Below are 16,691 nucleotides of genomic sequence, written 5' to 3' on the forward strand. Positions count from 1 at the left end.
GTGGCCAGAGTTCTTTTTTATTCTAAATCTGTTTCTTAGCATTTTTTTTTTTTTATATCAAGTGTCCGCCTTCGACGACTATTCCTTGGGTCTGTGATCCGGCCCCTCTTCACACAAACCAATTAAACCGCGGGATATGCTTCCTATTGATCAGGGTCCGAACGCCTTTCCAACTGAACTGTCAAAGTGCCTAGTAAGCCAACCCACGTTGCGCCTTGCCTTCCAAAACATTCCTGCCTTCCAGTATATGCCTTGCCTTTCAAGAGCCCCACGAATCGAACCCACGACCTCTGAACTGCCAGCCTTTAGAGAACCCATCATTTGCCAGTGGAGAAGTGCCCTGGGGGCATCTGTTTCTTAGCTTTTATATTCGTAATAAGTGGTATAAGTTGTACCACCAAATTATTGCAAATTGGCTTATTTTTTTAAAAGTGGTATTAGAACAATAGGTAATTCTTAACAATTGGCTCAATTTCTAACAGAAAGTATAACTTATTGTGTAGTATTTATTATGAACTTGGGCTCTTCAATATCAATAGCTAACTTTTGGGCTATGGTACTCCCATTATCAATAACTAACCCACTAAATCTAAACAATGAATTTAAAAGAAAAAAATCGTATCCAATTCATGGTCGCGAAGTGAGAAAAAAAATTGGAATATTTCAGGGAAACTGCTTCCGACATTACAATATGGTTGGAGCATTTATTTCCATTTTTTATCAAATTACAAGCACACAAGTATCACACTCTTCTTCTTTCTTTTTTCTTTTTTTTTTTTTTAATTGACGTTTAGATTACCAGTTTTTATTTTTTTATTTTTTTTGGCATTTCACTTTATTTGTAACCATTTATCAATTATGTCCTATAGTTGTTTCTGGATGCATTCGTGTACAAAACATGATCGTTAAGTTAAAAAATAATGTATAACGTAAGATGAGAATTGATTAATCATTAAAAGATAAGAGTATAACTGAAGAGGAATTGAATTGTGCATTCTACGCGACAATGATTCATGACATTGAGACTTCAGTTTGAAACTAAAATGGAAGAATAATCAAGAATGAAACATTGACTGGCAATGGTCAAATTTTTGCTTAAAAATCTACATTGAAATATTGACTTGAATGTACATGTTCGTGTTTAAAAGTATTAGAAAGGAGTAGATTCTTGTGGTGCAAAGAATAGACACCGATCTAGATTAGAAAGGAGTAGATTTTCAGCCATTTAGATTAGAGTTTTGCTATTCATCCAAGTTCTGGATGAATAGAAAGCGTCCATAAGGATCCTGTCATTCTATCAAAACTCTTTGTCTTAAGAGAAATTGAAGGAAACCGTCATTGTTGTCTATCCATTTCATGGAATAGTCACTTTTGACAAATATTATGAAGATGACCACTTCTAATAAAAGGTACCAAAATATATCCTTACTATTAATTCGCGTGAGGCACTTCATATTTTCGCATAGGCAGATTATTGGAGAACTACTGCATACTGTACGAGATAATTGGACTACCACTAAAAAACAGATGACTTGAAGCTTATTATGATGTGGATAATACAATGTTTTAACTTCATTTGGAAGTTTAAATTTATTTTTTTTTGTTGAGAAAAATGTGCATTTACCAACCATGACCTAAATGGTCGTTTAAAAAAATAGAAATAAAAATTTAAATTCGACATTGTACGTATAAATGCGGCCATCTAATAAATATTATCATAAGTAGCACTTCGTCTTTTTTTTATCCTTTTCCGATTGAGACTCTACTCAGATCATTAATCTGTTATGATTTCGTTCTTGCCACTTGATTTGAGGTTACAAGTTCTTTTAGCCCGTGTTTGGAGGAAATTTTCAGGTCAAAAGAATTGCTTTTCGGATCGTTAAAACCCATTTGTAACCATTATTGTTGACCAATAATCTCACAAGTGGAAAAGTTGCTCCAAATAGGTTCTTAATGTTTTAAGAAGGAATAAAGCTGCTCTAGCACATTATAGAACTAGGGTTTAAATCCAGGTGCTAGCAGTATCTGGGTATCTTTTTTTTTTTAAACTGGCCAACCAAACATTGACATATGGCACCTGGATTTTAATCCCTGTCCCCTTCCCTGTTTTTAAGCGGTACTGTTTAAGAAGTGGCTACTTTGTAGGATTGAAAAAAAAAATAAAAAACAAAAAAAAGCTCTTAAACTAGTCTACTCTGAAGCTTGATTTGACATTTGTTATTCTTTGAAAAGCTTTGAGTTGACAAAGTCAAGGGACGCCTCATCTTACATTAACAATATTAAGGCTCTGTTTGGACAGCTTCAACGAGTTAATTCAATAGATTATTCCCTGTATACAAATGAAAAAATCCACAGAAGGTTTCTCGGCTCTCACATGAGGGTGGGCCTCATGTGAATATTTTATTGCAAAAAAAGAATCACCCACCCCACTGTTACGTGTTATTTGTAAAACATCTGTGAAATTTTCACTGTACATGTAGCTTGGCTCTAATTCAATTTGTTTGCCTTAAATCAGAATTTCAATGTATTAACTAATTATATTATTCGATATACGTGTGAAAAGTGGAACCAATAGACTTCTGTAGATTTCCTTTCTTGGGATGAGGCAGGATTTTTCTAAGGTGGTGAAACTTTTAAAATTAAAACACTAAAATAACAAATTATACCTTATTTTTAAAATAAATTTTCAGATCCGTTTTCAAAAATAGTATCCAGCATTTTGTTCAATTTATCTCTATAACTTCTAAAAAGTCCAACACAAATACAACTAGATCATTTGCACCCACATACGAGACATTGTGTGTTAACTTTTTAAGACGAGAACGGTATCGAAGTATTTCTTCCTTCTAATCACCTTTTTGCAAAAGAAAATGTTAGATTGAAGAAGTGGAAGGATGGTTATACATGATAACTAGTAAGTTTTACAAGTCTAGATAAAATACACAAGAAATAACATACTTTTACACGTTTATGCATTAATTTGAGATAGGTCGAAGTAAGGGTCTTTTGTGGGTTTGGTGTCTAGCTGACATCTATTATCAACACACATCATATATTGGATCTATCAGTGTGATTCATGTTAGTTGTGTTAGCCGCGGAGCCAACACCCGACGATGTGGTGCGGCCCTACATGCTGGCTCCGCTAGAATTTACAGTTTCCGCACACTTGATCTGTCATCTATGATCTCCACCGGGTAGAGAATTAGGAAAGATGAAGTCATGGGCCATTTTTCTTTTATTTGAGAATGGGCCTTTTTGTTTTAATAAAAGGGAACAGTTCATAAATCAGGTGTTAACTATGCTTAATTCAAAATCCAGGTTACAAATTTCTTTAGTGCAAAAATAAAGTTTTAGCTAATTAATTAAAAATATTTATTAAATAATGATAATAAAACCACAGTTATACTATTCATGGTCACGTATTCACAATTATAAGTCATATATTTTATTTATTGGTCACATATCATCAAATTAATTGGTCACGAATTTTTTCGAGATTACAAATCAAAATTTTGATAAGTCACAGATTTTGTCAAGGTCACAGCTCAAAAAATTATAGGTCACAAATAGCACAAACCAAAAAATTATAGTCACAAGTCACATATTTACAAATTTGATAGTTACGTATTACTTTTTTTAGTCACGGATATCGAATTTCAAAGTCATAGGTCAAATAGTCGGTCACCACCAACTCCACTGCCACCATCGTCACTTGCAACCACCCTCACCCCGTCGCCACCGTCAACACTAACACCAACACCAACATCAACAAAATCGACACAACCAGATTCACCACTACCACCACTAAACACACCAAAAAAAACCACCATCGCCGTCTGAACCACACCATCGCCGCTGCAAAATCACCACCAATACCATTGTCGCAAAAAATACGAACATCACCACACAACAACACCCACACAGCACCAACAATATCGGCTTCCACAAACATAGAACTCACATCACAGGCCACCAACACAAACTGGCTTCCACTCACATCGCACCAACAAACCGGCTTCTACACACTTCTGCGCATCGAGACACTGCTGCATCACCGTCGACTAGCTGGTCGCACAGCGCAGCCGCGATGACGCCGCTGTGAGCATTGACTCCATAGCGCTCAGATCGACGAGGTGACAACTTCGACCAACCAGATTGCTCAGCCGGCTGCGAGGGCGCCGCACCGCAGCAACTATGTCGTCGCTTGACTCTCATGTCTCCGACGACGATGCTTCTCAACGATGATGGAGGTTTGAGAGAGAGTGTGGGAGACGGTGGAGAGAGAGAGACAGAGGGATGCGAGATATGAAAAATCTGAGGATATGAAAAAATGATTAGGGTTTGTTTGGATTAGGCAGTGTGGGTATAAATAATACCTGATTTCTAATTAAAAAACCTTGGCACCTGATTTTTGCACTCACATCTTTAAATGCCGAGAATCCTATAATTTTCTCTTAATAAAATGGGGAAGAATGGGCCATTTTTTCTAAAAATGTGGCCCATTAATAGAAAATAATCAACCTTTGATAATTGTCCAAAATCACAACAAACACATCATTGCCCAAAGTTTGAAGAAGTCACAACATTTCAACATTTCACTATCAAAAATCCCAATCTGAGACCCAGGCACCAAGGAATTCAAAATCCTATTCTTTTACCCGGACTCTGACTCGACGATTCCCAATTTTTCCCATTCGTCGTCGCCACTCACCACTCAGTTCCAATGACGAAGGCACCGTGCACACTGCCTCACTCTCGATAATTTTATTGCATTGTATTCATCTTCTTATTTCTTAAATGATAGAAAAATTTATCTTTTGTACTCTAGGGTTTTTGAAGAGATTGATTTTAGTTATAATTTGATTAATTTAATTAAGAAAATTAGATTCATTGCAATTGGACTAGTTGACTGGCTGTGGTTTGGTTTATATGCAACTGGATCCTGGGTTTTACATGGTTCTGTAATGTTTTTATCATTTAAATGTTAAATTAGGGAATTTGTCTGATATTTAATATTATGTGCTTTTTTTAATTATTTTGGGTTGTATTAAATTATATTTTCATATGTATACGATTTTTACATTTTAGAGATTTTACATATAGATTGGACAATTTTCAATATTATTTTAATTAATTAATAAACAATCTCACTATTACGATTGTTGCCTAGCGACAGTCAATGATCCACATTCAACGACCACCCTAGCTGGCCTCAGTTCCTGGATCCACCACTGGTTGGTGTCACATGGTATTAAAATCACTGTAGGATCCAGTACCTGGCGAGGTTCGCGGTTGCCCATAGTCGCTCCGCTGGCGGTTATTTTTTATTTTTTTTATTTTTTTGCTTTTAAAAAAATAAAAAATAGGCCAGATGAGGAAGAATAGCTAGGGACCTTAAGCCTATTTATCAATGAGTTAATAGGACATATCATCAAACTAAGCAGGGTACTTAATAAATTAATTCTCTGTTACATCATATTATACATATTTACTAAATCTGATCGGAACATTTGGATGGGGAGTTGGGCCATTGTCCATTTTTTAGAATGGAGAGAGAAAGGAGTAGGCCGAGCAGTTAAATGGGAGGAAGGCTCCATCGGGGGTGAAGATGGGGTAGGAGCAAAAGGACAAAGTTGTCGAAGGAGGTTTCTTACTTCTATTTTTTTTTTATCTTTTTTCCTTTTTTGGTTTTCCTTCACCTCTGCAATTGAAATGCTAATTCTTGTTTTCTTGTTCTGTGCAGGAATTTATTTTTTTTTAAAAGTGCTGAGAGAGTTGAATTCATCTCATTCTTGGGACGATATAGAGATATTTTGTTGGTCGAGTGAATAACGACACGTTGCATTTGTTGTGCTTAGCACCAGTAGAATTTCTTGTTTACAAGTCCTGATGAGGAAACTTCCCTCAAAGCCACTGATTTTGGCCTCTCTGTCTTCTACAAACTAGGTTTCTTTGATTTTCTTGGAATTCCTTTCACCCTTCATTCACTGTTGCATTTTGTTTATGTTTATAAATGTGGAAATTGTGTTCTAATTGATGGCTTCCTAGATTTATGTAAACAGCGAATTATATGGGTTGATTTCGCTTTTTCTAATCCGTTGGTGACTCTTAAATGTCTGAACATTTTATATGATTTTTCTGGCTAAGGTTTACTTCTTGTTCTTTAGATTGGTGACATCAGTTACTTGTCCAAATGCCTTCCTTGCAGCTTTAGATATTTACATTTTAGTGCATTTATATATTGATTGAAAAAAATTTATTATTATTTAATTAAATATTAATAAATGATCTTACTATTATGGCCGTTGACGATAGATGGTCGGCGGTTGATAAGTGTAGTTTCTACATCTATTTGGGATCTTAAACGATAATATTTTATTATTCTTTGGACGAATTAGTACCTAATTTTTTATTTATTACTTTTATTAAGAAAAAATCATATTTCAAAAAAGAATTAGAAGAAACAACGAAAACTCACTAAAATGAAGCAAATCCAAAGTTCAGGAACTAAAAATAAAAATACTCAAAAGTTGTTTCAGACCTCACGATGAAGATTTTAGAGTGCTCATGGTCAATTGGATGAGAAAAAAAGTCAAAGGGATGAGTTATAGTAAAAATATTATCATACAACAACTTTCAATCGAAAAAAATTATGCTTCGAATTTTCAGTCTCATCTTGAGACCCAATTTTGGTATAGCAAATGTTCGAATTGAAAAAATGATATTTCTAAAAATATTGTAGCCTCTAATTAAGCTTTTCAACACAAGTTGAATCACCTCAATCGAATATCAAGAGAAAAAGTTATAATTAAAGTATTGAAAGTTGTTAGGCTGTCAAAAATTAGGCAAGGCGCACGCCCCCAACCTATAGGAGAGAGGCGTGCCCCCAAACCAAAAATGAGCGACTAAGGTACCCAATGCCCCCAGGCACGCGCCTCATTGGTAAACGGCAAAAAAATCTAGGTTTCCTTATTTTATTTTGGTAAACAACCTCCTTGGCATCATATAAATAGGAGAACACATCCAGACCTGATTGTTATCATTGAAAACCTCCCTAGACCTAAAAATTCATATATTCTACATATTTAGGAGGTGAAGAACGAGGTTAAATCATCAACATCAAAGGAATTGTGAAAGGTTTTTGAAGATTATTCATCCAAAATCAAGATTTCATTCAAGAAAATAGACTTCTTTACTTTTTTCCATATTTCTTCGATCCTAATGATGTCTTTTCATTATTTCTTGGATTGGGACAGAAGATGAAAGGATCAACTTCAACACACAAATTTGGGCTCTGATATCATGAAAATAATACGAACTAATTTGATAAACCAACCAAAAGAAGAAAAAGAATTAAGAGATGAAGAAGAAAGCGTTTTATTGAGCCACCAAAAATTAGGGTAAATAATGAACCAAATTAGTTTATATATTAAAAGTAACCCTTCTCCCAGACTAGGATTCACTCAAATAGTGAACAGGACAACCTGCAATGGAACTTCGTTCTAAATGCTAACATTAGGTCGACCGCCAATAGGTTGGGGTATAAGTCCTTTATTGGAGCTTGGTCTTGATTGACCAGTTGTTTAAGTAGAAACCTCACTGTCAACTAGATGTTTGGAACCCCTAGTCCCATGACCAAAGGATTGCACGCAGAGCAAGATTTTTTTCAAAAAAAAAAAATAAAATAAATAAAAAAAAAAGATAGGCGCAAAATAAGCATCAGTAATGAGTGATAGTATGACAATTATTGAGCTTAATCCCAAATCAACTTGAGACTAAGAAAGTCCCTTACAAATAGCTTCTAGATATAGGGCCATAATTCTTTGGGCTATATTTACCTATTTTCAGCTCGAGTCCTAGTAAGAAGTCAGTATTGAGATATCTAATTGCGAATGTAGCCATGGATCTTTTTACAAGACTTGAAAGTATTTTGGCCCCGTTTGATACGGATTCTAATTTTAATCTAAGTCAAAATCAAACAATCAATATTAACCATATCTTTCATAGGTCCCACAGCTTTTCAACCACACATTTCAAAAATTTCTATCACAATCTGATAAAAAATCTAGTTTTAATCCCCACCAAATGCCCTCTTTGTAAGCAATCTCTCAAGCGAAAGAGGAGAAGCTCGAATTAAAGCAAAGGCTTGCTCTGTTTTGGGAGCATCCGCCTATTCTCGATCAAGAGGTCATAGGAAGAGCAACGTAATCAATTTGGGACTGTATTCACGATTTGGAAGACGGGAAGAGAGACCTTCTCGACTAGATAAAAAGGGCTCATTGTGCAGGCCTCCACCCTCAGTGATCAATGAGACTAGAAAAGTTCGTCGACTTTTTCTAGAAAATTTCAGTAAGTATTTCATCAATACATAGTGTGTTTTAACACATGGCTTTCTTTGTTAGGTTTAAAGTTGTTCTGTCTTTTGTTAACTTTTTTTTTTTTTTTTTGGTCAATGGATCGGGCAGTACTGAAAATATCTTTTGATGCCGTGCTTTATTGGCAAGGGTTTAATCTCAGAAGATGATAGCACATGCGAATCAACTTCATTTCTAGTAGCTTCAATATTGTGAAGAGGTAGAATCGCCCATTCAAGATTCAATATTCCATTCCAAATGTATCAACAATGAGTAGTATATCAAAGAAAAGTACTACAACAAAATTGATTCGACAGGCAAAACTTAAGGGATGAAGCACCAATGGCCAATACAAATAATATAGAAACCATTGATATAACTTTAAGAGATATCTCGATCAGTTCAAAATCATTTCGTGTAAAGATTTTTGTATTCGAAGAATATTTTCGTCAAATATTACCAATCGTTTCAAGGAAAACAAGAAACAAACAATTAACCAAAATTTGGTTAGATCGTAGCTTGGGGGAAAATGAAAAAGATGCAACTAAACCTCTATTTGGTCTCCATTTTCCCCAAAAAATAAATAAATAAATAAATAAAAAATAAAAAAATTTCAAAACTTATTTTCAATCATATTTTATCTCATAAAATAATATTACAAGTAAATCAAAAAAATCCATTTTTTAACTGCACATTCTCCAGAAAATCCTTATGTTAGATATATATCTTTTTAATAGAGCCCAAACAGGGGCTAAATTAAAACATGTGTGCTCAAAATGACAATCGATTTGCATAATCCTTGATCCTAATTGGTAATAGAATAAAACCTTACATAGAGGATGACTTTGTCAACTTACCAAAGGAGATAGTTATAGCATGTGATGATGCTGAAACATCGGAATGTAGTGCTCCCAAGATTAACTAAAAATGCAGCTTCTTTTTATTATATAACATAATACGTGTTGTGAAACGAAGATGATATCGAATTAATTCAATACCACTTTGTTGAAAAAAATAAGATATTATAGCCACAATATGAAGTAAAGATCTCAAAGACACAAGAACAATGTAATTTGCAAAGTAAATGAGATTTTATTATAACATGAAAAAAGAATACAAAGATTTGTGTTTATAATATTTCTAACATAGTTTAAATCATAATGAAAAGTCGTATAACCCTAATGGTAAAGTTGCAGTAGAAGTAGAATGCAAGAAAGCTCGTCAAAATCCAAAAAGGGGGCTTGGGCTGAAAACACAGTCGCTCTAGGCTCTCAAGCAGTAGGCTAGTGTCAATCGGGTGCTAGCTTCTCTACTTTTGGCACTCGAGCGCCCAATTAGCCCCAAGCTAGTGAAAATGTTGCGAGAAAGCCCTTTATTCCATAATTTCAACATTTCCAAGTTCAACACAAATTTCAACTTCCAATAGAGCTTTAAAATAGAAATTCAACTAAAATTTGCCAAGTAAACTTGAATAAAATTCCACAATATCATTTCAAATAGAATTCCTCTTAACGTGATCTTTAATTAGAATTTTTAATTATCTTCAACAAAGAATTCATGTCATACGCAAATTCTAAAAATACGAAATTCTTTCAACCAAAAATAAGTATGTTGACTTCCTCAATGACAAACGAATTGGGTTATTTTCTAGAGAAAGTGAAGAACTCGTCAACTTTGACGAAGCAAAGATGATACAAACCAAGTTTAGTAATAGGAGTTCCTAAATGTATTGTTGCCAAATAGTATCTCACCACATAAGTTAATCTTGAAACGAAATGTCCAGTAATACTCTTAAGGAATATGAACTCATTTAACAATCCTTGCGATAGAACAAGAATGATTTGTCGTGATTTCAAGAAGCAGATTATCTATAGAGAAATAATCGTTGAATAATATGTTGGAAAACAAGTTTTCCTTTAGCGCATCCCAAGAACAACCACAAATGATGAAAGATATCCGTTCAAGTTCAAGACAAAATCATTTTTAATAAGTCTATGCTTTGTAATGACTTTTAACAAGGCTCATTGACAAATAGTGTCTACTTTGGAATATACATTCGTGAATATATATATATTCTCCCATGGACAACCATATGGCGTATTTACTTGTAGAGTTTTAATGCGAACATCAAAAATCTAGGTAAAAATAGAAAGAAAGAAAATAGGGTAAAACTATTGGATGTTGGCAAAAAATAGTGTACAAAAAAATGTTATTGTAATCTGAACATTACATTTTAGATTATTCAGCCTCTTGACATTATATACATAATTTCATTAAAAAAAGTTATATATAATGTAATCTTTTAACAATTTAAATTTTTCCTTTAACAATATCAATTACCTCAACTACTTTCAAAAACAGTATTAATACTTCAAAAACATCACACATTTATTCATTTGATACATAAGACGTGCAACGCACAAGCTTAATTCTAATTTTATATAAGGTATATTTAACTTCACAATAACTAAGAATTTTATCCCCACAAAAACGATAAATGTACGACATTAGTCAATTTCATCAAAAAATGAATATTTTTCTTGATAATTTACTTCCAGCCAAACTAATACACACGAATTCGAGCTAGTAAACGATAAAAATTGAAAAGCAATGCATCCATTATTTACACATCAACAGAGAATCATCATTAGCTTTTAGCCAAATTTTGTACGTTTCTATACAACCCAAAACCCAAAATAACAGAATATATATACTACACACATCAAGTTCAACAGCAACATGTCCAATTAGATTAGAGACATGCCTTGTTTCGAAATTCTAACAAGGCTAAAAATATATACAACATTCTGCCAGAACTTCAACACTCGCGAAAATTATTTATTGTAATATTGATAATAGGAACTAAAAACCCTCGTTTTCTTTGCCCGGAAAAAAAAATGCAGTGGGCTATGCCTGAGTTCCTTTACCCTGCTTCAGAAGTAATTCTTTCATTTCCTTATACCTCACGAGCTCTGAAAATGCATCAGCCGTAGTTTTGGAAGATGCGAGTCCAGAGGATGCGAGATTCAAAGAATCAGAGACCCCCAACAGCGACTCTGGAGGAACTTCTTCTGTCACGGACTTGGAGCCCTGCACCAAATTTGTTGTGATAGAGATGTCTGGGCGAAGAGGAGGTGCCTTCTTCAGCATGCAAATAAGAGCACCAACAGCAGCATCTTGAGATCTTCCACTGGGACAAAGTCCACCAGGCTGATCAAATGACCCTGGTCTGATGGCAACAATTGAGAGTCAGTTGGTAAACATACTGATAGCCACAGAATTTAATTTTAAAACAAGCCATAATTTATTTTAGGGCCATCTAAAGCTCCTCGATAGAAACTATTACACACATCTATAACTGGATGCTCAATCAGTCATAGCATTGTAACCACTATCCATTTCGTGCTGAAACCTCCAGTTGCAAGTGCAAGCCCACCCAATGAGCCATGTACAATGGTCCTAAGAGCAAGTTAACTGAGCTTAAACAACGTTAAAGTGACTTTTAATAATTTCTAAACATTTTTAGAGCATGTTCAGGAATTGTTTATAAACTACTTAAATTATAAATGAATAGAAATGAATAGTGGACAGGTGAGTAGTACTTGTCGATTCCTTAAAATGTGTGGATAAAAAGTGAGTTAAGTGTTTATAAACTATCTCTAAACATGAGCCAAACATAGTCTAAGTCTTAATGTCCGATATATCACCATGGCATAAACTCATTTTTTCAAGATTATTTATAAAAATTACCTCATGATAAAATTTAAATAATTCTTTACAAGAAGCATTTCATAGTTTCTTAATGAATAAAATGGCTTTCAAATTCTATACTTCTTGTCAACAGTGGCATTACTGGCCACCGAGAAGTTAACTCGAAAAATAATATGCATTTAACAAATGTAATCAAATCTCATTTTGATATCAAGCTCCTTCACATTTAGCAATCCCAAAAAAACTCTGAATATAAGAGCGAGTCTTATAGCCTTTCTTCATAACTTATCAACGACCAATGTCCATAATTATTTTGTAACAAGTAATCATTTTGCCATTAGCCTACAACTGAAATTAAATTAAGAATATAAAACCCCTTCAAAATAAAATCAACTATTTTTATTTCTATCCAGAACTACTCGCTAAAATAACATTAACAATATTTATTCCTCTCAAATGCCAACTACACTATTATTTAACAATAATTTCTTGGAACTATTCTCTAAGCAATTGATTCGCAATGCATCCAAGTGCTTGTAACTTTGTAAAATCATTCACATCTTCCTTCAAGTAACACACCTTAACGTCACTACCCCATAAATGGCTTTCACCAGTGTGAATAAAAACAAACTAAAATTCAATATATTTTCTAGCACCCTTATGACGTGTCATCTTCAAGAGATTATCTTGTTTAAGAGTGCATCAAAGATATTGTAGATGGTGTGCTTCTCTCTAAGCACTAATTGCCTTGTCAAGTTCACCAATAATCTGGCAAGCATCCAATGCTAGATTGAAACATATCAACATTGAAAAATATGAATAGATGTATTAATATAACATTTATTTTTCCTTCACTTATGCAATCCCTTGCCCTAGACCATTCGGGAATTTTCCAGTTCAGTAGAAATAAAATATTTTCAAGCTTAAGTTGCTAATTTGGATTTGGTTGCAACATAAATGTTAGATTCCACATAGATATACAATAAGTGTGCCAATCTATATACCAGTTAATGCCACATATATTACACATACATAAATAAAATAGTACCATCTCGAATGTCAAGTGATTACCTGGTACTTGGTTCGGTTAGGTCATCATCATTCGTAATGAATAGGCCAGAAAATTCAGAATCGTCAAAATGATCCTGAAAAGAAAACCTACTGGGGCTTCTAGAGAATGATTTCGTTGATGAACTGTTTGATGATTGCTTAACTCCAGAAAATTTTCCAGCTTCATCTTTCGCGGAAGTGAACAACTATGAAAGTATTAGCAGTCAAACTAATTAGCAGGGTAAAAAGAAAACACATTTTCTAAGATGGGAAAAAAGAATACCTTGTCGACCATAGAGCCGGTCTCATATAGACCTGAACATCCATCTGTCTTAGAGACCCTGCGTCCACTGGTTCCCATAGAAGGAGACAGAGGCAACAATTGGTTTTTGGGCATTTTAGGAAGAGTAGAAAGCCTAGATATAGGTATTCCAACAGGAGCACTTTCAGACCGTAAAAGAGCCTTTAATATATGACTATCAGGAATGTAGGCAGGTGGTGATGGAGATGGCGATGGCGATGGCGATGGCGATGGCGATGGCGATGGCGATGGCGATGGTGATGGTGATGGCGAAAAGGTCGGGGAAGGCCAATACTCATGAAAATTTGGATCTTTCATATGAACTGGAGGTGTTTCGCTGGCCGTATGATTAGGTAAACTTGCTGGAGGAAACCGATGTGATAGTTGTTTTGGCATTGAAGCACAAGATTCAGAGTAAGTGGATGAAGGTGAGAGGTTTACTGAAGATGGTGATACTTTATATATATCATAATTCCAGCTATGATATCTCCCAAATGGAGGAGAAGATGGGGAACTTTGAGAGACAGGAGCTGATATGAACCTCTTATGTGGTTCTGCCATTGGACTCCCAACATATTCATGAATGACTTGTGGAGAAATTGGGGTGGAGGGTTCAGAACTGATATCCAATACTGATGAGCAATACAACACTGAGAGGCAAAGCCTACAACAAGAAGTGTCAACTGGAGAGAACACAAAGTGTTGCATATCTGCCTCTTCTCTATGTGTGAACGGCTCAACAAAGGATGATACCCGGTGACCAAGATTGTATGCCCGAATTTGGGCCGATGAAATGAGATCACGAAAAACCTTATAAGCTGGCAAAAGTCTAACCGTCGCGTACAAAGACCTCAACAACAGTGTTGACTTGTTATACAATGCATGTGAACTAGTACAAGCTGCTCTCTTATTCCCCATGACACCACTACCATAGTCACCGCTTTGCTTACTCTCGTAATGTAAAACCCACCTCTCAATAATCTTTTCACTCTCAATCTCATACCCAAATTCATCATTTTCAGAATTGTAATAGTAACCCTCTTTGCCAGAGAAAGTCCTTGCAAACCCTCTTTTGGGCAAATAATTCATAGGGTCCCAATTGCCTGACCTTTGCACTAGAATCACGTCAACAATCATGGGTTCAAGATTACTCTGCCGCCAAAAATCTATGTTATCCAGTGCAGCAGGGCAGTCTCTAAGTGCTAAATTAAACGACTTATCCCTCAGCCCAAAACTCGAAGAAGAACATGATGACGAGGGTGGGGATGGTGATAACAAAACTTGCTCACTGCTATAATTACGCGATGAAACATAAGGGCACCGCGACTCAAGTATTATACGAAGACTCTTAGCAAAAAATTCAGATATTATTTGTTCCATTTTTGCAGGTTCCGATGCAGTGTTCCCATGATATGATGCCATATTTGCTAACAAAAACAGTTAATACCAAAATTTCGCACAAAATAGCAGCTAACAAAATTTCACTCCAAGACTACGAACATAGAATTCTAAAGGGCCAAAAATGTACGCTAAATCAAGAAATCAAAACAAGAAACCTGTGCGAAATTGAAATGTAAAGTAATCAGAGTTGCCCAGAAAATATATGAATTGAACTCAAATATATAATGAAGACTAAGAGTTGACTCACTATTTCTGAGAGCCGGGCTTGCATGTATTTCAAAAAGGGCACAGAGGGTATTATTGTCCCCATATAGACGTGTCTATCCATCAAGCTATAGCTTCTGTATGTCTAGACAGTATATACTAAATAGTATATAAATAAGCGTTGTATAATTATTTCACTGTCTATATTTTCCGGTAGCTGAATACAAAGAGAAACCATTGTAGAGGATGATCTGAGAGAGAAGTTGAGCAGTATTCCAAGAGAGAAGGGTAGAGAATTTGTTCAAAATTCTAGAAAGAGAAACAGAACGGTATGCGTAAATCATTTGGTTACCCTGTGGAAGTAAGGGGTAGGAATAGAGGAACTGGATTGATTTTGAGATTTGTACATATTGCTTCATTCGTTGTACGTCCCGAATAGATTTGGGCCATAATGGACCTGTGGGCTGTGGCTTAATGCATTGGAGGTCCGAACCTTTCAAAAAATATGCAGATCACGCCCAAACCTTTAAATCATTGCAATGGATGTGTCAAATCTTTCAAACTGTGCGATGCAGGATCTTTGAACGGTTACCGTCCAAAAATCACACATCCAAACCTTTAAATCATAGCAATGGATGTGCCAAACCTTTCAAAACTGTGCAATGGAGGATCTTTGAACGGTTCCGTCCAAAAATCAGTTAGTTTACCAAAATTGAGCATTTGACCAAAACTTGATCGATTTTAAAAATGGCAAAATGGTCTTTTAATGTTTAATTAATTAAAAATGAAAATTTGCATCGGAGCTTCCAAAATTTTTCAAAAATATGCAATGCGGTTATAAACCTTTAATATTAGATATACATCGAAAAGACATCTAACTATTTTCATCCTAAAATCTGTCGGTTGACCAAAAATATTTATTTTTCCCGTATTACCCAACCAAAGCACTTAACCCACACATGAAGCAAACCTCTTCTGTCTTCACTATTGTTGCCTTATTTCCTCCATCTCTATCAACCCCATTGTTCAATCTTATCAACTTCATTTCCTTATAACTAGAAACTTGTAGATAATACCTCGATTAACTGCACCATTAATTCCAACATATATGCCCACCTATGAATGTAAAAACATAACATGTATGGGATATTCTGTCATTCAAGTCGCCTGCATAATCTGCATCTACGTATTTCTAAATTGAAACATTATCATATTATCTCTCAAACAAATCTCAGACTTCATTATACCTCTTAAGTACCTAAAAATTTACTTTATAGCTCTCCAATGTTCTCTGTCGAGATTGGTCATATACTTGCTCAACACATTGATTGCATGTGCTAAATCTAGTCTAATAGACACTATTGCATATATTAAACATCCCACTAACATAAGGTTCCTTTGATATCTGTGCAATTTCTTTTTAAATCTTTGGGCACTGATACTAGACAATATGAAGTGATTTGCCAACGGTGTACCCACTGGTTTTGCATCAAACATGCTAAATCTCTCCAAAACCTTTTTCAAATAATTTATCTAAGACATTCATAATTTTCTGTCCTTCCTATCTCTATTGATCTCCATGCCAAGAATCTCCTTAACCAGTCTGAAATCTTTCATGTCAAACTTGCTGCTCAATAAAGATTTCAATCTATCTATGTCATTCATGTTCT

At 34.9% G+C, this 16,691-nt stretch overlaps 1 protein-coding gene across 4 annotated transcripts; it reads right to left on the reverse strand.

Annotated features, from left to right (window-relative positions):
* Positions 1-10,952: 10,952 nt before the first annotated feature.
* On the reverse strand, positions 10,953-15,412 carry LOC111408659 (autophagy-related protein 13b-like). 4 transcript variants are annotated; one of them, XM_023038386.1, is made up of 4 exons: positions 13,681-15,412; positions 13,399-13,650; positions 13,137-13,321; positions 10,953-11,583 (listed from the first exon to the last, which is right to left on the reverse strand). In XM_023038386.1, exons 1-4 carry the CDS (start codon positions 14,836-14,838, stop codon positions 11,262-11,264), a joined length of 1,917 nt encoding a protein of 638 aa, XP_022894154.1. In that variant the 5' UTR covers positions 14,839-15,412; the 3' UTR covers positions 10,953-11,261. The 4 variants fall into 4 exon arrangements, with proteins under 4 accessions (XP_022894154.1, XP_022894155.1, XP_022894153.1 ...); XM_023038387.1 differs by having other exon boundaries at positions 13,399-14,568; positions 15,065-15,411; XM_023038385.1 differs by having other exon boundaries at positions 13,399-14,972; positions 15,065-15,411.
* Positions 15,413-16,691: the final 1,279 nt, after the last annotated feature.

This window comes from Olea europaea, chromosome 14 (assembly GCF_002742605.1).
Source record: "Olea europaea var. sylvestris chromosome 14, O_europaea_v1, whole genome shotgun sequence".
NCBI lineage: Eukaryota > Viridiplantae > Streptophyta > Magnoliopsida > Lamiales > Oleaceae > Olea > Olea europaea.